The 23,787-nt window shown below is 43.2% G+C and overlaps 1 protein-coding gene across 1 annotated transcript in view; it reads right to left on the reverse strand.

Annotated features, from left to right (window-relative positions):
• The window catches only part of LOC137351439 (sperm microtubule associated protein 2-like), a 58,972-nt gene that overhangs the window by 13,024 nt on the left and 22,161 nt on the right, over window positions 1-23,787 (reverse strand). Inside the window, exon 7 of the mRNA XM_068015884.1 lies at window positions 23,443-23,575. Within this exon, the coding sequence (XP_067871985.1) occupies window positions 23,443-23,575 (133 nt within the window). The remainder of the gene's footprint in view (window positions 1-23,442; window positions 23,576-23,787) is intronic.

The raw sequence follows: 23,787 nt of genomic DNA on the forward strand, positions 1-23,787 counted from the left end.
TAACCTATGACAAAATGGATGTACAAACCATCAATGTAGTTTTGAAATAATTTGCATTTTCTCCGATAAATCCCTCCCCCACCCCCCCCCCCCCCCCGGATGCCATTAATACCTCTTTAATATCCTGCTTAAAGATGTTAGGTCTCGGTAAAGGAATGCAATAATGTCCCGACTGTGTAAAGTGCAAAGCTACAGATTTCCCAAAGACTTATCATATTGCCTATCCAATTTCATCTGAGCCTTTTTCAGATGGTTAACTTAACAGCAAAGATATTTCACTGGATGCTACGTCCGTACTAATAAAATGGTTTATCCTGCTATTTTACATGGAATTACCACTCTTTTTAGTGATTTCAATGTGTTGTCGTCCCCAAACCTGAAACAGGTACAACTGTTATATTCTTTGCCCTTACTTCAGTCTTCCTTATTTAAAGAATCCATGGAACACCTTAACCAGTCCACTCTACATACCGTGGACGTACACCCACTGTCTAGTACTCCACAATTGAATGAATCTGTGACGAGGACACTCATTAATGGATTGAAGTTTCTCGTGACTAGTACAATTCCTTCTGATTGATCAGTAGCGCCATCCTCGCCTTCCAAACCTTCCAGGTCATGCGTCATCTCAAAAACTCTGTTTCATCTCAAAAACGCAAAAACAATGCAACGCATGATGATACTTTGAGTCACATCGGAAACACCTGTTGATCAACCCTTGGTTATTCCTAGGGTTCATCCTTCTGCCATAATTGCTCAATACCTGCCATCTGTCATAGCTGCCAAAGGTTCTCTATTCTGTCACAGAATTATTTTTTTCTGCTCCTCTGTTTAACAGTGTGCCTTTAAGTCTCTGTTTAAAAACAGTGTGCCTTTAAAAACTGCAGGACACAGTGTGCCAGCTGCATCTGCTCCTAGGCCACAGTGGGAGAGAGAGATCACATGGTATAATGTTTCAATTTGACTGTAAAAACTGGCAAAAACCAGTCTGAACAAGTTTTTGAGGGACTGTCTATTTCTCAGCAAAAATTCTACAAAGAGCTACAGGCCATGTTAATTGCCTAAGGAGGAAAAAACCCTTTGAAGAGACCATTTGTATTTCTGAAGTAAAGTTTCCACTGAGAGACTGTCGGTTTTAAAATCCAAGTGGACCTATTGCTGTGTTCATCGTCGAAAGAACTGTTTGATGCCTGCTGCAGCCAAATGCCTATCTACTAAGAGACTGTTTCATCAAAATCCACATAGAGACTTCGAGTGGTATCTAATTATTTTACACTAGGATACCTCACCCACCAGGAACGTAAGCCACAAAGACTTATTAACCCAGTTATTTATTTATTTTTAAGAAACAGCTGATTTTTAAAAAGCATCATTTTGTTTTTAAAGAAATGGGTTAACCGTGATTTTTGAGTGTATGTGTGTGAGAATGGGGGGTTAGGTTAAAATAAGAAGTTCTCAGGTCTTCAGACATAGGTTTATCTTAATAGTGTTTAAGATTTAGTTTTTAATAAATAGTTAATTTGTTGTGGTCTAAAGATATCTGGTTTGGTCTGTTTTATTCTGGTGCTTACTAGAGTGTTTAATTTGGCTGTTTTCCAGTTGGGTGGGAAAACTTTAATAATATGCTGCAACCTGTGGAGTGATGGAACTGAATTGATAGTGCATTGCTCCCACCTCGGTCATAACAATCCTCATTTTGTGTGTGATTCTCCTTTCGTACTGACATTTGGGTCCCATATTTGATCAGCCTCAAAATGCTGCTAGCATTGTATCCTCCACCTTCGGTGTCCCCACTGAAGAGTCCATTTGCACCATGAAAGTGGCCTGAAAGAAATATTTTCCCCCCCAAAATTTTCAGGGTGTCAGACATCTGAACAAAAAAGTATCTCTTTCTTTGAATCTAACTCCTGTTAATACCAAGAGCCTATCCATGTTCACTATCCTAGCACAAACCAATAATTTGAAGGCAAGTACTGATCTAGGAATTTCCAAGTAGAATCACTGCAACCTTGTATAGTCAGTTAAACTCCATAATATATTCTTCTATGGAAGAACCATCCATTTTTCTAAATTTATCAATGTCCAACCATGCCTCATAGGCACTCAATAAGTCATCTTTCATATTCGTCTTACCAAACATTTTAAAGGGATTGTCCAAACGATAAGCCTCTAGCTCTGAGAACACTTTGCCCCTGATCTTGCTTCTGGCAGGAAATGCAAGGGCTATTCCTGGCTTCCTTTTTGGTAAAAACATAACCCCTGTCCATAGATCAACTTCATTCTTCCATTGATCATAAGGTTCGGCTTCACAAAACAGCAGTGGAAAATCATATCCTGACACCTTACATCTGGTTTCAGTCATCTTTCTTCAAAATAAAACTCCAATTGCAGCCTTCTCAAAAAAAAAATAACTCCAATTCTAATCTCCTGTCTGAAAACAATCTTAACTTTCAGGCATCCATCCTCTGCTACCAATGTTAGAGAAACTTCCAAACCTGTTTGTGAAGACACTGAGACTAGGATGCTTTGGTGAAAACTGTTTGTTGCTTGTCACAGAGCTTACTTCTCCACTCCGAACCCCACCTAGCCAGTGCTGGCTTACTCTTCTTTATATATACATCTGAGTACAATTAACTAATCAACACCCAACATCTGTTCATCCTATTCTCTTCAACTACTAGGTATTTAACATTCATTAACAGAGCTTATTATACACCAACATATACCACAAAAAGCAAGGGACCAAATACTAAGCCCTGTGGAACCCTGCTAGAAACATCCTCTCAGTCACAAAAACACCCATTGGCCATTACTCTTTGCTTCCTGCATCTGAGCCAATTCTGTATCCAACTTGCCACTTGCCTTGGATCCCATGGGCTTTTACTTTCATGACCAGTCTGCCATGTGGGACCTTATCAAAAGCTTTGCTAAAATACATTCCCCTCATGGACCCTCCTTGTGACCTCCTCAAAAAATGTAAACATGTTAGTCAGACACGACCTTCCATTAACAAGTTCATGTGGATTGTCTTTGATTAATCCATGTCTTTCTAAATGACGGTTTATCCTGTCCCTCATAAGTTTTGCCACTACTGAGGTTAGGCTGACTATCCTGTAATTACTCAGTCTAACCCTTTCTCACTTTTTAAACAATGATACAACTTTAGCTGTCCTCCAGTTCTCTGGCACCACACCTGTAGCCAAAGAGGATTGGAAAATGATGGTCAGAGCCTCTGCTGTTTCTTCTCTTGCTTCCCTTAACAGTCTAGTCTGCATTTTATCTGGCCAGGGGATTTATCCATTTTCAAAGATGCTAAACCCCTTAATACTTCCTCTCTCACTATGTTAATTTCATCTAATATTTCACACTCCTCCTCCTTGATTGCAATGTCTGGATCATCCCTCTCTTTTGTAAGAACAGACACAAAGTATCCATTAAGAACCATACCCACATCCTTCCCCTCCACACATAGGTTACTCTTATGGTCCCTAATAGGCCCTATAGCAGGTAACCATTCAACAAGGAAAATATTTAACAAGCGACCAAATGTCAGAACATACAGCCTATTGGAGGTTAAATTCTATTGTGATACAGGCAGCATGTTTAATCTTTGTGATCATTGTGTGCAGCCAACATTACTTGTGCTGTTGATTGACTGCATGCATCAAGAGGGGACTGGAAATGGGGAATGTGCCATGCTATTTAAAGGCAGGCAGCACCTCCTAAAAAGGAGTTGCATTTTTGCTGCAGTTGGATCTGTAGGAAACCTGTGGTTCTATATTGAAGAATAGCAGAAAGTGGTCCAGAGAGTACACCAAGGTTCTCCAATGCTGCACTGGAGGTCTTGGTGCAGAAGGTGGAAAGCCAAAGGGACACTATCTGCCTGCCGGTGGGAGGGAGAGGGGGATGCAGGAAGCCTTCCAGGAACATGAATTGGAGGCAGTGGAAGGACGTGACCAAAAGTGTGGCTGCTCTAACTTGAATGTAGTATTGTTCAATGATCTGACAAGAGTTTCCAGCGTAAGATAGATCTCAAAATGACATCTCGTAACAGCTGCACCACTAGCCTCATGATCTACTGAATTCACACCATCACCATCCCACTGGCCTATAACCTCTATTAATCTGTTCTGTACACTTCAGTGCATATCTCAGTACAATAGAAACTGTACACCCAAACCTCACAGCTCACAAACACACTGGCAGTTATTTAACTGTGACAGCTACATTGCCCAGACATATTGCAGAACTCTCACTAATACATTTCCCTCTTTCTTGCAGGAGAACATTGTGCATAATAAGAGGCAGCAGACAGCAACTGGTGAAAGAACAGCACGCCTTCACATAACTCAGTTCTGGAGAAGATTCTCCTATCCATCAAGGGAAAGGGTAGAGATGAGGACATGGTCACTGGAAATGCTGGAGGGATCACTGAGTAGGGTTATTGCATATCTAATTTTTTTTTAATTTCCAAAATATACTTTATTCATAAAAATCTGTAAAAAATACATTCCCAAACAGTTTAAAACAGCATCAAGTCAAAAAATACAAACATTGCAAGGGAGATCAGTTTCCTTCAATACAATCATGAGTTGCTTCACAACCCTTCCATTTCACATTTGTCATGCCAATTACAGTATTACATTTACAGCAAATGAAAATTTTCCTGATACAGTTCGAAGGGTTTCCCATGGATCCAGCCCCTCAGTTCAGCTTGGTGGGGGGACCTTACACTGTGGTCTTTCCCCATTGAGCCTTTGCTGCGGCTGCCCCAAGCTTTAGTGCGTCCCTCAGCACGTAGTCCTGGACCTTGGAATGTGCCAGTCTGCAACATTTGGTGGTGGACAACTCTTTGTTCTGGAAGACCAGCAAGTTTCGGGCAGACCAAAGGGCGTCTTTCACTGAATTGATAGTCCTCCAGCAGCAGTTGATGTTTGTCTCGGTGTGCGTCCCTGGGAACAGCCCGTAGAGCACAGACTCCTGTGTTACAGAGCTGCTTGGGATGAACCTCGACAAAAACCACTGCATCTCTTTCCAAACCTGCTTTGCAAAGACACATTCCAGGAGGAGGTGGGTCCAACTGCATGGAGCATTCTGCGGCAATGTGACCAGGCCCATCCTTCGCAACACCGGGGACAGATAGAACCTCAGCACGTAGTGACACTTGGAGTTTACGTACTGGAGGTCTACACACAGCTTGATGCAGCCGCATCAGGATGAGGGCCACGTTGAGTACATTTTTCCCACCCTCGTCCAGAGATTTGAACATCGTGTCCCTCCGGACCCGGTCCATTTTGGATCCCCAGATGAAGCGGAAAATGGCTCGGGTGACGGCCACAGCGCAGGAGTGGGGTATGGGCCAGACCTCCGCCACGTACAGCAACAACGTGAGCGCCTCGCACCTGATGACCACATTCTTACCCACAATGGAGAGAGATCGCTGCCCCCACATGCTCAACATTTGTTGTACCTTGGCTACTCGCTCCTCCCAGGTTTTGGTGCATGCCCCGGCCCTTCCGAACCATATCCCCAGCACCTTCAGGTAGTCTGACCTGACGGTGAAGGGGACAAAGGATCGGTCAGCCCAGTTCCCAAAGAACATGGCCTCGCTCTTGCCGTGGTTAACTTTGGCTCCCGAGGCCAGTTCGAACTGGTCGCAGATGCTCATCAGTCTGCGCACAGACAGCAGATCCGAACAGAAGACGGCGACGTCATCCATGTACAGGGAGGTTTTAACCTGAGTGCCTCCGCTGCCTGGGATTGTCACCCCTCTTATGCTCGCATCCTTCCTAATAGACTCAGCAAAGGGTTCAATACAGCAAACAAACAAGACCGGGGAGAGAGGACAGCCCTGTCTGACTCCAGGTTGGATCGGGAAACTTTCCGATTCCCACCCATTGATTGAGACTGCGCTACTGATGTTTGAGTAGAGCAGTTTGATCCAATTACCTAATTGTCCCTTATCCCTTTCCCCATGCTTTCTGATTGAGAAGCTTCAGATGGTGGCAGTGTGCTCTTCTTCCTCTCCCCACACCACAGCCTAAACCATCCCATTTTCATTACAGAAGTTGAAGCTTTTTAGCTAGTGGAGGAAGAAAAGAGTGATGATGAAGATACACCATCACTCTAGCAGCCACCAACTCAGAGACCTACACTACGCAGACTTTAGACAATGGTTTAGAGGAAGGATCTGCATATGGTGAGTCACTGGGCAGAAGTGCGCAGGAACCAGGCTGGAGACAGGGGTGAGACGGTGGAGGAAAGGGCTCGACAGGTGCCAGCTGACTGAAGAGCAATTTCACACACCAGTGCTGCTGCAGCGTAATCAGATGATGACTTTGATAGGCCAGGCTACAGAAGATGGTTCATGGACAAGCACCACAAAATGCTTGGTGAACTGGAAAGCTTGCATGTAATGTTTAGGAGCATGGAGGAGTCAAGCTTCAAGTTAGCACAGGGCTTTATGCAGAACTTGGAGCCCGTCCTTTCCAATGTCAAACAAGTGGTCACCGTGATTTGCACAGATGTAGGACCACCATGATGGAGTATCTAATGATCAATCTGACAGCTTCCATCACAGCACAGATGCTATTTTGACTATGGGTGCCACTGTTGCAAGGAGTTCCCAAAGTGACACCCACCTGCTTCCATCTCTGTAACTCCAGCATTGCCCTTGCTGTTGCCTGAGTTCCAGCTGGCCCAGACGGCTACAGCCCAGGCCAAGTTGGTACAGTCTACAGCCGGACCCTCTAGAAGCAGAGCTGTTTGAGGTCCTCTTCCAAAGGCCATCTGCAATCTCCTCAATGGAATTTCAGCAGCTTGACACATCCCTAGATCCAGCCATTGGGGAAGCACCTCATAGGAACACAAGGTTAGGGAAAGGTACATGTAACACAGGCACTAAGGAAATACACAAGGGTGATTAGCAGAATGTGACATATTGGCTGGAATTTTACACCCCCCAAAGAGCAAGATGGTAGTGGGGGTGGCGTAAAATAGAGTGGGAGGCTCGGGGCGTCCTTCCCAACCCGCTCCAGCCTCTGCTGCAATTTTATGTGGGGCGATGGCGAAAACCGCTCCTTGCGCCCAGGACAATCAAGGCCTTTAAGTAGCCAGCTAATGACCTCTGCCCGCCGCCACGGGGATTTTACCATTGGCAAGCAGGTGGCCCAGGCCTGAGAAAAGCTGCCTGTTAAAAGTAGGCGGCTTTCTGATGGCCTGGGGGGGTGGGGGGCCCTCCTGATCAGGCACCCTGTGCTTGACGAAGGGCTGCACCCGATGCCCCAACCACCCCCAATGCCCAACACACCCCCTCCCCATAATCGACCACCCTTGCCTCGCCGGGGCTCGACTGATCACCCCCGGCGATGCCCCAAAAACTTACCTTTACTCGGGGCTGTCCTTCCTCTTCTTCTTGAAGCTGGGTTGCAGTCCCAGCAGTGACCACCGCTCCCGGTGGCGCTGCTGGGACTAATAGCTGCCAACCGCTCCATTCGGTGGGACTTCCTGCCTCAATGAGGTGGAAGTTCCGCCACAGACCAAGTAAGGGCCTGGGGACCGTAAAATGTGGTCTAGATCCCCAGGCCAGGCGGAAGCGGGATTGCCACCGACTTTTTGGATGGCTCCTGTCCGACAAGAGTAAAATTCTGGCCATTAATTCATATATTAATAAATTCATTTATTAATTCATATGTTGATTTGCATTTGGTGATGGTTTTATGCCTGCAGTCAATGCGGAAGGTATCAATAAATCTTGATGGAGATAGGATGGTTATTGAAAGTGGAAGGGTGAAGAATGTGCAACTGCTGGTGAATGAAGAGGTTTTGTTGAGGTTAGTGGAGGAACTCTTCAATGAGTTTAAGGGCCTGGGGTTTCTGCATATTTTACGCTCAGATTTCACTGCAATCTGGATGGAAGCAACTGATAGAGCATGAAAGATCACAGAATTTAAAGAGTTATGCCCATAACTAGGGCCCTACCAAATTCACAGCCAGGAAAAATGCATCATGGATCATGATGTATTGGGTCCGCCATGAAATTTTGCAAACTTTGCGCATTTTACTGGTTGAGGCAAGGCTCACCTTGCTGATTGCTGGGCATGTTGCGAACATTGCATGTTTTATTGACTGACACAAGGCTCAGTTCACTGATTGGTAGATGAGGGAGAGCTTCCGATGCAGTTTCAAAATTAACAGTCCAGTGTTAGTAGACAAGTGAGAATGCCAGAATGAGCAAATCAAAAATGGCCACAACCATCACTGCAGCACATTGGATTGGAAGCCAAATTCTGCATGCCAATGGTGCTATATCAGTTTGTACAAGCTACAATTTTGTTACATCCCAAACAGCGGGCAACGGTTCAACGCCACTTAGACTCCGAAAGCCATCACAGCAGAAAGGGAGCAATCAGCACCACACTGCTGGAAAACGAGCATGCCAAAAAACAAGCAACAATTTGGTTTCTTTATAAGAAGTCAACTGAGAGCTCAGAAAATCGTCAGTTGGTTACAATGGAGCTTGTGGATGCTTTTGCAAGCACCAACATACCATTGGAAAAACTTGATTACCCAAAGCTGCGGGTATTCATTCAATATAATGTGCAAAATGGCGGTTGCTTGCCAAGCACAAATAAACTATACAGGATTATCTACTGAAGGTTTTTGCTACACATTGTGAGGAGATGAATTCTCAGATTAGCGCATGTGAGTCTTTTGCAATTAGAATTAGAATTAGAACATTACAGCGCAGTACAGGCCCTTCGGCCCTCGATGTTGCGCCGACCTGTGAAACCATCTGACCTACACTATTCCATTTTCATCCATATGTCTATCCAATGACCACTTAAATGCCCTTAAAGTTGGCGAGTCTACTACTGTTGCAGGCAGGGCGTTCCACGCCCCTACTACTCTCTGAGTAAAGAAACTACCTCTGACATCTGTCCTATATCTATCACCCCTCAACTTAAAGCTATGTCCCCTCGTGTTTGCCATCACCATCCGAGGAAAAAGACTCTCACTATCCACCCTATCTAACCCTCTGATTATCTTATATGTCTCTATTAAGTCACCTCTCCTCCTCCTTCTCTCCAACGAAAACAACCTCAAGTCCCTCAGCCTTTCCTCATAAGACCTTCCCTCCATACCAGGCAACATCCTAGTAAATCTCCTCTGCACCCTTTCCATAGCTTCCACATCCTTCCTATAATGCGGTGACCAGAACTGCACGCAATACTCCAGGTGCGGTCTCACCAGAGTTTTGTACAGCTGCAGCATGACCTCGTGGCTTTGAAACTCGATCCCCCTACTAATAAAAGCTAACACACCATATGCCTTCTTAACAGCCCTATTAACCTGGGTAGCAACCTTCAGGGATTTATGCACGTGGACACCAAGATCTCTCTGTTCATCTACACTACCAAGAATCTTCCCATTAGCCCAGTACTCTACATTCCTGTTACTCCTTCCAAAGTGAATCACCTCGCACTTTTCCGCATTAAACTCCATTTGCCATCTCTCAGCACAGTTCTGCAGCCTATCTATGTCCCTCTGTACCCTACAACATCCTTCGGCACTATCCACAACTCCACCGACCTTAGTGTCATCCGCAAATTTACTAACCCACCCTTCTACACCCTCTTCCAGGTCATTTATAAAAATGACAAACAGCAGTGGCCCCAAAACAGATCCTTGCGGTACACCACTAGTAACTAAACTCCAGGATGAACATTTGCCATCAACCACCACCCTCTGTCTTCTTTCAGCTAGCCAATTTCTGATCCAAAGCTCTAAATCACCTTCAACCCCATACTTCCGTATTTTCTGCAATAGCCTACCATGGGGAACCTTATCAAACGCCTTACTGAAATCCATATACACCACATCCACTGCTTTACCCTCATCCACCTGTTTGGTCACCTTCTCGAAAAACTCAATAAGGTTTGTGAGGCACGACCTACCCGTCACAAAACCGTGCTGACTATCGCTAACGAACTTATTCTTTTCAAGATGATTATAAATCCTGTCTCTTATAACCTTTTCCAACATTTTACCCACAACCGAAGTAAGGCTCACAGGTCTATAATTACCAGGGCTGTCTCTACTCCCCTTCTTGAACAAAGGGACAACATTTGCTATCCTCCAGTCTTCCGGCACTATTCCTGTCGACAATGACGACATAAAGATCAAGGACAAAGGCTCTGCAATCTCCCCCCTAGCTTCCCAGAGAATCCTAGGATAAATCCCATCTGGCCCAGGGGACTTATCTATTTTCACACTTTCCAAAATTGATAACACCTCCTCCTTGTGAACCTCAATCCCATCTAGCCTAGTAGTCTGAATCTTAGTATTCTCCTTGACAACATTTTCTTTCTCTACTGTAAATACTGACGCAAAATATTCATTTAACACTTCCCCTTACCTCCTCTGATTCCACACACAACTTCCCACTACTATCCTTGATTGGCCCTAATCTAACTCCAGTCATTCTTTTATTCCTGATATACCTATAGAAAGCCTTAGGGTTTTCCCTGATCCTATCCGCCAATGACTTCTCGTGTCCTCTCCTTTCTCTTCTTATCTCTCCCTTTAGATCCTTCCTGGCTAGCTTGTAACTCTCAAGCGCCCTAACTGAGCCTTCACGTCTCATCCCAACATAAGCCTTCTTCTTCCTCTTGACAAGCGCTTCAACTTCTTTAGTAAACCACGGCTCCCTCGCTCGACAACTTCCTCCCTGCCTGACAGGTACATACTTATCAAGGACACGCAGTAGATGCTCCTTGAATAAGCTCCACATTTCGATTGTTCCCATCCCCTGCAGTTTCCTTCCCCATCCTACGCATCCTAAATTTTGCCTAATCGCATCATAATTTACTTTCTCCCAGGTATAATTTTTGCCCTGCGGTATATACCTGTCCCTGCCCATCGCTAAGGTAAACCTAACCGAATTGTGATCACTATCACCAAAGTGCTCACCTACATCTAAATCTAACACCTGGCCAGGTTCATTACCCAGTACCAAATCCAATGTGGCATCGCCCCTGGTTGGCCTGTCTACATACTGTGTCAGAAAACCCTCCTGCACACACTGGACAAAAACTGACCCATCTAAAGTACTCGAACTATAGTATTTCCAGTCGATATTTGGAAAGTTAAAGTCCCCCATAACAACTACCCTGATACTCTCGCCCCTGTCGAGAATCATCTTCGCTATCCTTTCCTCTACATCTCTGGAACTATTTGGAGGTCTATAAAAGACTCCCAACAGGGTGACCTCACGTCTCCTGTTTCTAACCTCGGCCCATACTACCTCAGTAGACGAGTCCTCAAATGTCCTTTCTGTCGCTGTAATACTCTCCTTGATTAACAATGCCACACCCCCCCCCCCTCTTTTACCATCTTCTCTGTTCTTACTGAAACATCTAAATCCCGGAACCTGCAACATCCATTCCTGCCCCTGCTCTACCCATGTCTCCGAAATGGCCACTACATCGAGATCCCAGGTACCAACCCATGCTGCAAGCTCACCCACCTTATTCCGGATGCTCCTGGCGTTGAAGTAGACACACTTTAAACCAGGTTCTTGCTTGCCAGTGCCCTCTTGCGTCCTTGTAACCTCATCCCTGACCTCACTACTCTCAACATCCTGTACACTGGCACTACATTTTAGGTTCCCATTCCCCTGCTGAATTGGTTTAAACCCCCCCGAAGAGCACTAGCAAATCTCCCCCCCAGGATATTGGTACCCCTCTGGTTCAGGTGAAGACCATCCTGTTTGTAGAGGTCCCACCTACCCCAGAAAGAGCCCCAATTATCCAGGAAACCAAAACCCTCCCTCCTGCACCATCCCTGCAGCCACGTGTTCAACTCCTCTCTCTCCCTATTCCTCGCTTCGCTATCACGTGGCACAGGCAACAACCCAGAGATAACAACTCTGTTTGTTCTCGCTCTAAGCTTCCACCCTAGCTCCCTGAATTTCTGTCTTAAATCCCCATCTCTCTTCCTACCTATGTCGTTGGTGCCTATGTGGACCACGACTTGGGGCTGCTCCCCCTCCCCCTTAAGGATCCCAAAAACACGATCCGAGACATCACGAGCCCTGGCACCTGGGAGGCAACATACCAACTGTGAGTCTCTCTCGTTCCCACAGAACCTCCTATCTGTTCCCCTAACTATGGAGTCCCCAATGACTAATGCTCTGCTCCTCTTCCCCCTTCCCTTCTGAGCAACAGGGACAGACTCTGTGCCAGATACCTGTACCCCATTGCTTACCCCTGGTAAGTCGTCCCCCGCAACAGTATCCAAAATGGTATACCTGTTGTTGAGGGAAACGGCCACAGGGGATCCCTGCACTGCCTGTTGGTTCCCTCTCCTTCCCCTGACGGTAAGCCATCTACCTACTTCTTTTACCTGAGGTGTGACTACCTCCCCATAACTCCTCTCAATAACCCCCTCCGCCTCCCGAATGATCCGAAGTTCATCCAGCTCCAGCTCCAGTTCCCTAACGCGGTTCTCGAGGAGCTGGAGTTGGGTGCAATTCCCGCAGATGCAGTCAGCAGGGACACTCTTGGCGACCCTTACCTCCCACCTTCTGCAGGAGGAACATACAACTGCCTTAACTTCCATTCCCTCTATTCTAAATTCCCAACAAATCTACTGAAAAACCAAAAAAAAGTCAAAACTTGTTAGGTTAGCAATCCAACGGACAGAACTTTTTAAATAAAAAGCTTACCTTATCAACACAACAGAGTCCTTTTTTTTTTGGTTCGAGGAGGAGGGTGGGTGGGAGACACTACACATGTAGTGTCTCGGGTACAGCCACCGCCCAAATATATAGTTTTTAACTTACCCAGCAGTCCCCTGGGTAATTTAATTATTTGTGATGAGTCCACTGATGAGCAATACAATTATGTTCTGCACGTTTTGTTTGTTTTTATGTCTGGTAAGGCCGAAGATGTACATTCAGGAAAGCTAACAACAGTGCTCGCACACTGCGTCTACTTAGAAGCTGTTAATTACACCGGTTTTCCAAGTGATAATCAAAACCATTTCACATACGGTGCAGATTTCAACAAAGGTGTCTGCTTTCATTAGAAACAATGCAAATTACACTCAAGTTTCCCTGATTTTTACATTGGTTGAAAAGTCAATTTGCCCGAAGCAGTCCCTGCCCACAAAACCTGGCCACGCCTCCAAGTCGGCATGGTGAGTTTCCATTTGAGGTTACTCATTCCATTAATCCATCAGTATCAGCTCTAGTGACCAGAAGTTCAATGAAGCCTCATTCATGTCTCTTTTTCACACTGAAGCTAGAATTACTTTAAATTCAGTTTAAATTAGTTCAAATTCAATTCACTCCTGAAAAGCGGGTGCTGTGTGACCCAATTTAATCCCCATGAACACATGAGTGGGTTGCAATGTGAGTTTGGGGTTTGCAAAGTATTTCTTAAATGGTGAGAGATTAGGAAGTGTTGATGTCCAAAGAGACCTGGGTATCCTTGTTCATGAGTCACTAAAAGGCAGGTGCAGCAAGCATTTAGGAAGGCAAATGGTATGTTGGCCTTCATTGCAAGAGGATTTGAGTACAGGTGTAAAGATGTATTGCTTCAATTTTATAAAGCCTTGGTGAGACCACACCTGGAGTATTGTGTACAGTTTGGATCCCCTTATGTAAGGAAGGATATACTTGCCATAGAGGGAGTGCAACGGAGGTTCACCGGACTAATCCCTGGGATGGCAGGATTGTCTTTTGAGGAGAGATTGCAGAAACTGGGCCTGTATTATCTAGAGTTTCGAAGAATGAGACGTGATCTCATTGAAAATTACAAAATTCTTACAGGGTGTGACAGGGTGGATGTGGATGTTTCCCCTGGCTGGTGAGTTTGGAACCAGGGCACATAGTCTCAGAATAAGGGGTAGGCTATTTAAGACTGAGATGAGGAGGAATTTCCTCATTCAGAGATTATTAGAACATTACAGCGCAGTACAGGCCCTTCGGCCCTCGATGTTGCGCCGACCTGTGAAACCATCTGACCTACACTATTCCATTTTCATCCATATGTCTATCCAATGACCACTTAAATGCCCTTAAAGTTGGCGAATCTACTACTGCTGCAGGCAGGGCGTTCCACGCCCTTACTACTCTCTGAGTAAAGAAACTACCTTTCGCATCTGTCCTATATCTATCACCCCTCAACTTGAAGCTATGTCCCCTCGTGTTTGCCATCACCATCCGAGGAAAAAGACGCTCACTATCCACCCTATCTAACCCTCTGATTATCTTATATGTCTCTATTAAGTCACCTCTCCTCCTCCTTCTCTCCAACGAAAACAACCTCAAGTCCCTCAGCCTTTCCTCGTAAGACCTTCCCTCCATACCAGGCAACATCCTAGTAAATCTCCTCTGCACCCTTTCCATAGCTTCCACATCCTTCCTATAATGCGGTGACCAGAACTGCACGCAATACTCCAGGTGCGGTCTCACCAGAGTTTTGTACAGCTGCAGCATGACCTCGTGGCTCCGAAACTCGATCCCCCTACTTATAAAAGCTAACATACCATATGCCTTCTTAACAGCCCTATTAACCTGGGTAGCAACCTTCAGGGATTTATGCACCTAGACACCAAGATCTCTCTGTTCATCTACACTACCAAGAATCTTCCCATTAGCCCAGTACTCTGCATTCCTGTTACTCCTTCCAAAGTGAATCACCTCGCACTTTTCCGCATTAAACTCCATTTGCCATCTCTCAGCCCAGCTCTGCAGCCTATCTATGTCCCTCTGTACCCTACAACATCCTTTGGCACTATCCACAACTCCACCGAACTTAGTGTCATCTGCAAATTTACTAACCCACCCTTCTACACCCTCTTCCAGGTCATTTATAAAAATGACAAACAGCAGTGGCCCCAAAACAGATCCTTGCGGTACACCACTAGTAACTAAACTCCAGGATGAACATTTGCCATCAACCACCACCCTCTGTCTTCTTTCAGCTAGCCAATTTCTGATCCAAAGCTCTAAATCACCTTCAACCCCATACTTCCGTATTTTCTGCAATAGCCTACCGTGGGGAACCTTATCAAACGCCTTACTGAAATCCATATACACCACATCCACTGCTTTACCCTCATCCACCTGTTTGGTCACCTTCTCGAAAAACTCTAAGGTTTGTGAGGCATGACCTACCCGTCACAAAACCGTGCTGACTATCTCTAATGAACTTATTCTTTTCAAGATGATTATAAATCCTGTCTCTTATAACCTTTTCCAACATTTTACCCACAACCGAAGTAAGGCTCACAGGTCTATAATTACCAGGGCTGTCTCTACTCCCCTTCTTGAACAAGGGGACAACATTTGCTATCCTCCAGTCTTCCGGCACTATTCCTGTCGACAATGACGACATAAAGATCAAGGACAAAGGCTCTGCAATCTCCTCCCTAGCTTCCCAGAGAATCCTAGGATAAATCCCATCTGGCCCAGGGGACTTATCTATTTTCACACTTTCCAAAATTGATAACACCTCCTCCTTGTGAACCTCAATCCCATCTAGCCTAGTAGCCTGAATCTCAGTATTCTCCTCAACAACATTTTCTTTGGAATTGTCTACCCCAGAGGGATGTGGAAGCTCAATCATTGAGCATGTTCAAGACAGAAATAGATAGATTTCTGAATACTGCCAACATCAAGGGATATGGGATAGCGGGGGAAATGGCGTAGAGGTAGATGATCAGCCATGATCTGTTTGAATAGTGGAGCAGACTGTATCTTTTCACTACTTATCAATTCTATTAAGGTTCATGTGGACATATATTTTTATGCTGGTGGGATATCAACTAATGATTTAGGCTGATTAGTCAGGTTATTGCTCCAGAACATCTAAAAAAATTATCTTGTGGATATTTCTGGACGGGCCAAATGACTTCCTTCATCTGTAATTACCTTGTGATCCTTTATTAACCTCAGACCCTGTTGCATTCATTGGAAGTCATTTTTATAAACACACATATACTTTACAGTTGCTAGTAAATTACTGCAGAAATCTAGCTTCTGTCAATCATGTGTCTTTTTTTTACAAGTTTCATAAAGAAAACAAAGACTTGCATTTTTACAGTGTATTTCATGAACTCAGGACATCCCAAAATACTTTACAGCCAATGAAGCACTTTTGAAATCTAGTCATTGTTGTAATGTGGGAAATGCCGCAGAAATTTACGCACAGTATGGTCCCACAAACAATAATTTATTAATGATCCAATAATCTGGGAGCACAAGGTAAATCAAAAAGTAGTGGCCAGGAGGCACCAAACTTGAGGTTTCAAAGTCTGAAGATTGTGTGAAGAAAGAAAGGCTGAAGGAGGTATGAAGTTTTCAGTTGGAACGCCTGGGAAAGAATGATTGAGAGTGGGAGCATGTACACTCCTATAGTATTTCAATCGTGCTCAATTGGCAGTGTAATTTTTTTAAACCAACTCAACTGCTTATGAACATCTCAGCTGAAATGAGGATACAGAAAACATTTATTTAAAGAATATTTCAGTCTTTATAATTGGAAAAAAACAAATGCTGTCAGCTCTGAGGTAGAAATTCAGGCTGTAATTTAAGAGTCTGTGGTTGATGATGTTTATCAATCCCTTGAGCTCTTCTAGAAGCCATGGTTTTTGATGGTATCAAAACACTCCAACTGAATTACAAACTTAGAAATCCCTAGCCAGCTTCCATTATTGCATATGCAACATGTAATCTTCCACTCATCAATTTTTCAATTCTGGGCTAGCAATGTTAGTGCAATTCATTGTTGCATTTAACACTTCCACCCATGGTGCAGAAATGAACTTGGATCCTGAATAATTAAAAGCCTGGGGAATAATGGCTATCAAATTATGGAATAGTATAGGTATGTGAACAGATAGCCACACACTTAATTTACATGCATTGTACTTCCCTCTCCTGAAATACATAACAGTTTGTGGCAGGAAAGTGCAAAGCAGGCTATTTATTTTCAAACCCAGGCTCATTTTGGTTTCATTACATTAATGATATTTGTATGTTAATATTGCACATCACGGCCAACTCTCTGACCTCAGCACGTCAGCTGATTTCAACAACATTGCTAAGCCCGTCAGTCATCATTGCTCCTGTAAACCCTCTGGAAATAACTTTTAAACTTAGGTATCAATTTGCAATTATTTTGGTCATTCATCAGTGGTACCGGAAATGCAGATCACAAATCTCTCAAAGAAAATACCAGCTCTCAGAATGTACATTTTAAAAAAAGAGAGACCCACTGTGGGCTTCTACAAGAAGAGGAACAAAGGCATGTGATCAATGGGTAAAGACTCTACTCAGTTGTGATACTGAGTTATACTAGACTAATTCCTGATGTCTACCGATGTGGATGATGTCAGCTGGACTACTGGTAAGGCCAATAAAACTGTCCTCAGTGTCTTTGGGTGCAGGAAAAGAGGAATTTGCCTGGGTCTTGAGGGAGCCAGTTGCAGGATAATTGCCTACAGAAATGTACGCTAGTAGTTTCGGGTGGATGGGAGAAAGCGGAAGAATAGCATTCTAAGTTTCTGCAGGAGTATGAAGCCACCTTTAGCTTAAACTCTATTTTATTTAAGATTAGCTGCTAGCAGGCCATAATCAGACTGATTCCATGGAATTATACACAGGCATAGAGAACAAAGAACATCCTCTGCTTTGGAACTAAAGGAGGTGAAATACATCTTGGGCAGTAGCACCAAACAAACAATCGTGAATCACCAGCTCATTTTATATTCAGCCTGATTTTTTTCTCTCTATTGGACTGTAAAATGGACTGCCGATTAGCTATCGCCCATTCTGTATTACTGCCCAAAATGAGTTCCATCCTAAAATTTGTAAGGAGAAACTTTCAAAATGAATGTGTTTACAATCTCCTGGTGGCTTTAAGAATTATCTTTTTTTCACATTTTTCTTCTCTCTATGGTCCCAAGGACAGACCATAAAATCAAAATAAGCCCTATGGTGCTTTTCTTTTGATAGCGTATTGACCTCATACTATATAATTCCCTATAGAGAATTTCCGGTGTTGCAGGGTTTGACTAACTTGTTCTCAAGAAGTAGAAGATCTACCGTTTATGTTGAGAAAGTATCTATCAAAAGTTCTGACATCTTTCTCAAGCTGGTGTAATAAGACCAAGGTGGTACCTCTTTCACACAACCTGACATCTTAGACTGAAAGTTTTAGTAAAGAACTTCACGAGCTTAACAAACGAAGAGTCTGCACATCCTCCATTGAATACCAAGAACCTGTGTATAAGCTTTTCAAAGCAATTTAAAATTTAGCATTCATTCATATACTGTAGCACTTCAGTAGAATATCAGTCTGTGATGGGGCCTTTTGTGCATCCTCTTGTGTCTGTTAAGGTTTCTAATAGTCAAAGGTCTTCCAAATCCTTTTTGAAAAAATTGTAAGCAAGCATTTTCATTTGTAGCTATTTCTTTACTTAGGTGCGGGAGAGGAGAGAATGTTTTTTTATTTTTTTTTAATTTTAGAGATACAGCACTGAAACAGGCCCTTTGGCCCACCGAGTCTGTGCCGACCAACAACCACCCATTTATACTAACCCTACAGTAATCCCATATTCCCGACCATCTCCCTACATTAGGGGCAATTTATAATGGCCAATTTACCAATCACCCGCAAGTCTTTGGCTGTGGGTGGAAACCGGAGCACCCGGCGAAAACCCACACGGTCACAGGGAGAATTTGCAAACTCCGCACAGGCAGTACTCAGAATCGAACCCGGGTCCCTGGAGCTGTGAGGCTGCGGTGCTAACCACTGCGCCACTGTGCCGCCAGTGGAATAACTAATATGCAAAAGAAAACCAAAATGTAGCATCGCCAAGGGGTCAGGGATATTGTGGGGGGTGGGGGAGGAATCAGGAAAGCAAAAACAAAGTGCAATTTTTGTAATTATTAATGAATAGATTTTGGGCGAAGAATATTTTACATAGAATTTACAACATAAAGGCCATTCGGCCCAACAGATCTATACCAATGTTTCGGCTCCACACGAGTCTCCCTCCCACCTTACTTTATCTAACCCCATCAGCATATCCTTAATGTATATTTCATACTTAAAATAAGTCCAACTCCCTTCTGCTTTTAAAGCATGGGGTGGGGAGAAGGGCATGTATGATGGAGGGCTAGTCACATATCTTTTTAAATATTATCAAACGTATTGCTCTTATACCTCTGCCAGGTGTAAAAAAATAGAAAGGATCAAAGAAAACGACTACGATAAATCTTCTGTCTGGATGGAATGAAGGATATTCAATCTGAATAGATCAAATATTCTTCCCATCTCAATTTGGTACTGTTCGTGCTAGAATAGTAATCTTTCCTTTTCTAAGCCATGGGGATGAAGGTTTGATGTAGATGTAGTCCACCATTGGTTATTATTTTATTATAGGTGTGGGCGTCCTTTTCATTCCCTCTGCTCTGCAGAATTCCCATTCCTTAAACTTGCTGATTTGCCGTGGGGGTAGTTTTGTAAAGGACCATAGCAGGGGGCCTCTGTTTTGCATTGTCTCTCCTTTACTTTTAATGATGGGCTCTATTCTCCCCATTTGCCACAGTTGTTCTGTTCCTCTGCTCTTCCCTTAGATTCTGATATTCTGATAACCTTCTTTATGCTTGCTGTGCTCTGCTGTATTTTTTATTTTCTCAGATTGCTCCAAATAGGAATATCTTGATAACTGATGAGAAAATGCTTGCCCCTTGACTGTTAATCTGTAAATGTTTAATTGTTTTCTTGCTCCAATTTGAGATTTGCTTACTTTAAATGATTGGCTTTTAGGCTTTCTTTTTAGCATTTTATTCCTGTAAAATTCTTCAGAAGTAAAAGACTCGCATTTAGTCTGACTAAATGACCTTAAGAACGAATATGCTTTATTTTACACTATTAATCCTTATTAACTCCATCATGGGTTTACCTAACAGTAAGATCCTGTTTACACTTCCTTCCAACATAACTTTCACCTCTGGAACTTGTATTTTTGTCCCGTTAAACCAGTGACAATGTCTTGAACTGTTATTTCCACTTATGGCGTTCATCCACCGTTTGTGATCTTAGTCGGAATTGTGTTCCATTGGTGTTCATAGTTCTTCATTATTCCATTCAGGACCTCACAGAAATGCTTCAAGCCATCCTTAATGGACAGGCTGTTAATATTACAAAAGAAAGAGGTTAGAGCAGTATTGATGGTCTACCAATAGAGGCCACTAGAACACTTTGTACAGAATACCTATTGGGGGTGAAATTACTCCGTGGGTTAAGTGTGTAGTAATTTGGTTGGTTGGCAATGATAAAGCATTACTGCATTTTACCAAAATTTGTCCTGTGACTGACTGGATTAATACACATTCACATATTGGTCCAGTATTAAGAGGTTTTTAAAAAATAAATTTGTTCAGCACCAATTTAAGGGAAAGGTGCAAATTATTTCAGGCTTTCCCTCCATTTAATACATTGGAGAATCAAGAGACATCCTGTATGGAGTACAGCAGGAGACACTAAGGTCTTAAGGGATAGCTTCAGTCTCTTTCCTCCAGTCTGACACATTCCAAATAGCCTTCCAGAATCTCCTGATATGCAGATTTCATATTCACCACTTTTCTGATAACAAACACTGTTTGCTTCATCCTCTAGACATTGTCAGGCGCGCACATACCATCTACAGATCTTGATTCAAAAATCTTGCTATGTGCCTTTCTGCGCTTTCCCTCGGTTTCTCACAGTATTGCGCACTTCACACATGGAATGGGTTGGAGTGTGCCATTTATAACTGGTAACTAGCACTTTAGCTAGTTAAGCAGCATGTTTTCAGCAGCTTTTTGATTGGCTATTTGGTTACAAAATTTATTTTAACCACACCCTAATGCCTACCCTATGTAGAGTAAAATTGGGCATCCCGTGAATGTATTAAAAAGACCAAAATTTGAATTCCCATTTAGTAAGTTGCCTATTCACTGAATAATTTCACCTCCATCCCATATATGGCATCTGGCATCTTATTCCTTCACCAATATTTACTCAACTTTGACAATTGGAAACAATACTGGACTCTTGAAAGCTGGTCATGCCAGTCTAAATAGACTCCTTTGTTTCAATACTCTGCATCCAATAGTGAATTGTGGTGAAACTTTCATGCACTGAACTATTGACTTCTTCTTGTCATCAATTTTTTGTTTACTTAGTACAAATGATAAAAGAACATTTTGAGCTACAAATCATTGGTCATGAATATGAGGTGCTCCAAACAAATGTAGGAATTTTCTAAAGTGCATCACCAAGAGTTCATAGATTATAAACTTTCTGTCAACAAATGGTGAGATTCTGTTGAATCTTTAACAGATTATTTGTTGTGAAACAGAAGGAATATAGAAATATACAAACAGGAGGGAATAGTGAAGTTTCTTCTCAGCACTTCCATGAATAAATTTGAGCATAAGAGTGAAGAAGTCATACTGCAATTATATAGGGCCTTGATGAAACCACACCTGGAAGTACTGTGCACAGTTTTGGTCTCCTTACCTAAGGAAGGATATACTTGCCTTGGAGGGAATGCAATGAAGGCTCACTAGACTGATTCCTGGGATGAAGGGTTGTCCTATAAGGAGAAATAGTGTAGACAAGCCTATATTCCCTAGAATTTAGAAGAATGAGAATTGATCTCATTGAAACACATAACATTATTAAGGGGCTTGATAGGATAGATGCTGGAAGGATGTTTCCCCTGGCTGGGGGTCAGGAACTAGGGGCCACACGCTCAGAATAAGGGGTCGACCATTCAGGCCTGAGATGAGGAGAAATTCCTTCACTCAAAGGATTCTGGATCTTTTGAATTCTCTACCCTAGAAGGCTGTGGATGCTCAGTGGTTGAGTATACTCAAGACAGAGAATGATAGGTTTTTGAGCACTAAGGGGATTAAGGGATTGTTATATTGTGTTTAATTGTGGGCTTTAACTGGGGATTCACTTGTCCTCCTCACCATCACCTTCTCAAGGGCAATTAGGGATGGGTAGCAAATGCTGGCCTTGCCAGCGACGCCCACTTTCCATGAAAGAATATTTTAAAAAAAGAGCCTGAAATTGTAGCAGTAGGGTTTGGAGGTGCATGTTTGTAATGTGTATCTCTGTAAATAAAAGCTTATATAGTGTGTAAAGATTGGCTACAGTTCTATCCTTTGCCACCTGGCTTTCAGGAATAGAGGAGAGATATGAGGATAGTGCGAGAAGCTGGAATTGAGGTAAAAGATCAGCCATGATTGTATTGAATAGCAGAGCAGGCTTGAAGGGCTGAAAGGCCTACCCCTGCTCCTGTTTCTTATGTGCTTATGCTGGCCACTATTTGTCAAACTGATAGAATGGTTCTCAACCCATTGCAGCAGAGCTGTTAATATTGTAGCTTAGCAGCGTAACTAGATGGAAAATTGCTCTCAACCACTTGAGCCTGATTAGGAGTGAACTTTTCATGCGTACAAATGTGCTTTGCACCAGCAATGAACACGTGATAGTAGAATTTCCACAGGGGTGCCCCAATCTCCTGCCGCAACTTTGGCGGAAAAAGCAGAGTGAACGGCTAGTTGCAGCGTTTCTTTGGGATGGTCACCAGTTTTCCATGGAATTTATGGCCGGAGATTATGAGAAAACACCCCCACCCGTTCCCATGCCTCCCTTGGAACATACTGCTGATGCAGCGCAAATCCAGTATCAAAATCTGAGCTAATTGTGAAGTGAAGCAGAGTAACACCAGCAAGACTCACTCCTTTTCACTCCTGAGTCTGGAAGGATCCTAGCACTGGATTCAAGCACGTGCGATGCTAAAGTTGTAGTGTGAATGCTGCTTAAATCTAATTCATAAATTTGCGGGTCCTATATTGTACAAAAGTGGATTTAGATTCAAGTCACCTCCTGCATCATGATCTATGTCTCACCAATGTTCACTGATGAATGACCAGACATCTAGAGATTGATACCCAAGTTTAAAATGATTCAGCTCAGATTCTATTGAGAACATTGATTTACTTAGCTCTAAATGAATGGTAAACTCAGTTTTCTATTTCCTTCCTGGGCATGCTTTTTGAATAACTGTCTAAAATTCGCATCAGATTATAATTCCGATCAGAGCATGCACAAAATAAATGCCCTTGTGGTATTTTCATTCTTTTGGAAGATGATACTAAACAATAAAGCACTGAATCCTTTCAAATTTAATTGACATATTACATGACATGATTAAGAAAATCATTTCAACAAAGATCCTAAACAGATCAACACTTACCTAAAATAATGGAGAAAGGAATTTCAGATAAACATGTTAAACATTTATGTGTTCCACAGCATAATTTTGGGGCTAGTATTTACTAAACAGAGGATTAAGTCAAGTGTGCACACGTACCGCTGAATAAACTGATCGGCCAGGCTGCCAATCCTTGTGAGGCTGCTTTGGTTTGGCTAGTTCACGGATTCTGGAACTGGGCCGAGCTTTCATTGTTTTAGGGCTCACAGGCCAGATAGGTGACAATCTAGATCATAAATGCTCACGTTAGCATCGGCTTGCTCTTAATGCAATGTATTCAAATATTGATAATCTCATACATAATACAATCACAGAACAGCATCTGATAGTCACCAAGGAAATCTTAGATAACCAAAAAAACTAATGTGTGGCCACGTTAACATGCACACACGCACATACATTCACATACAAATGACAGACATATGTTGCCAATCTATG

Source organism: Heterodontus francisci, chromosome 36, assembly GCF_036365525.1.
Source record: "Heterodontus francisci isolate sHetFra1 chromosome 36, sHetFra1.hap1, whole genome shotgun sequence".
Taxonomy (NCBI): domain Eukaryota; kingdom Metazoa; phylum Chordata; class Chondrichthyes; order Heterodontiformes; family Heterodontidae; genus Heterodontus; species Heterodontus francisci.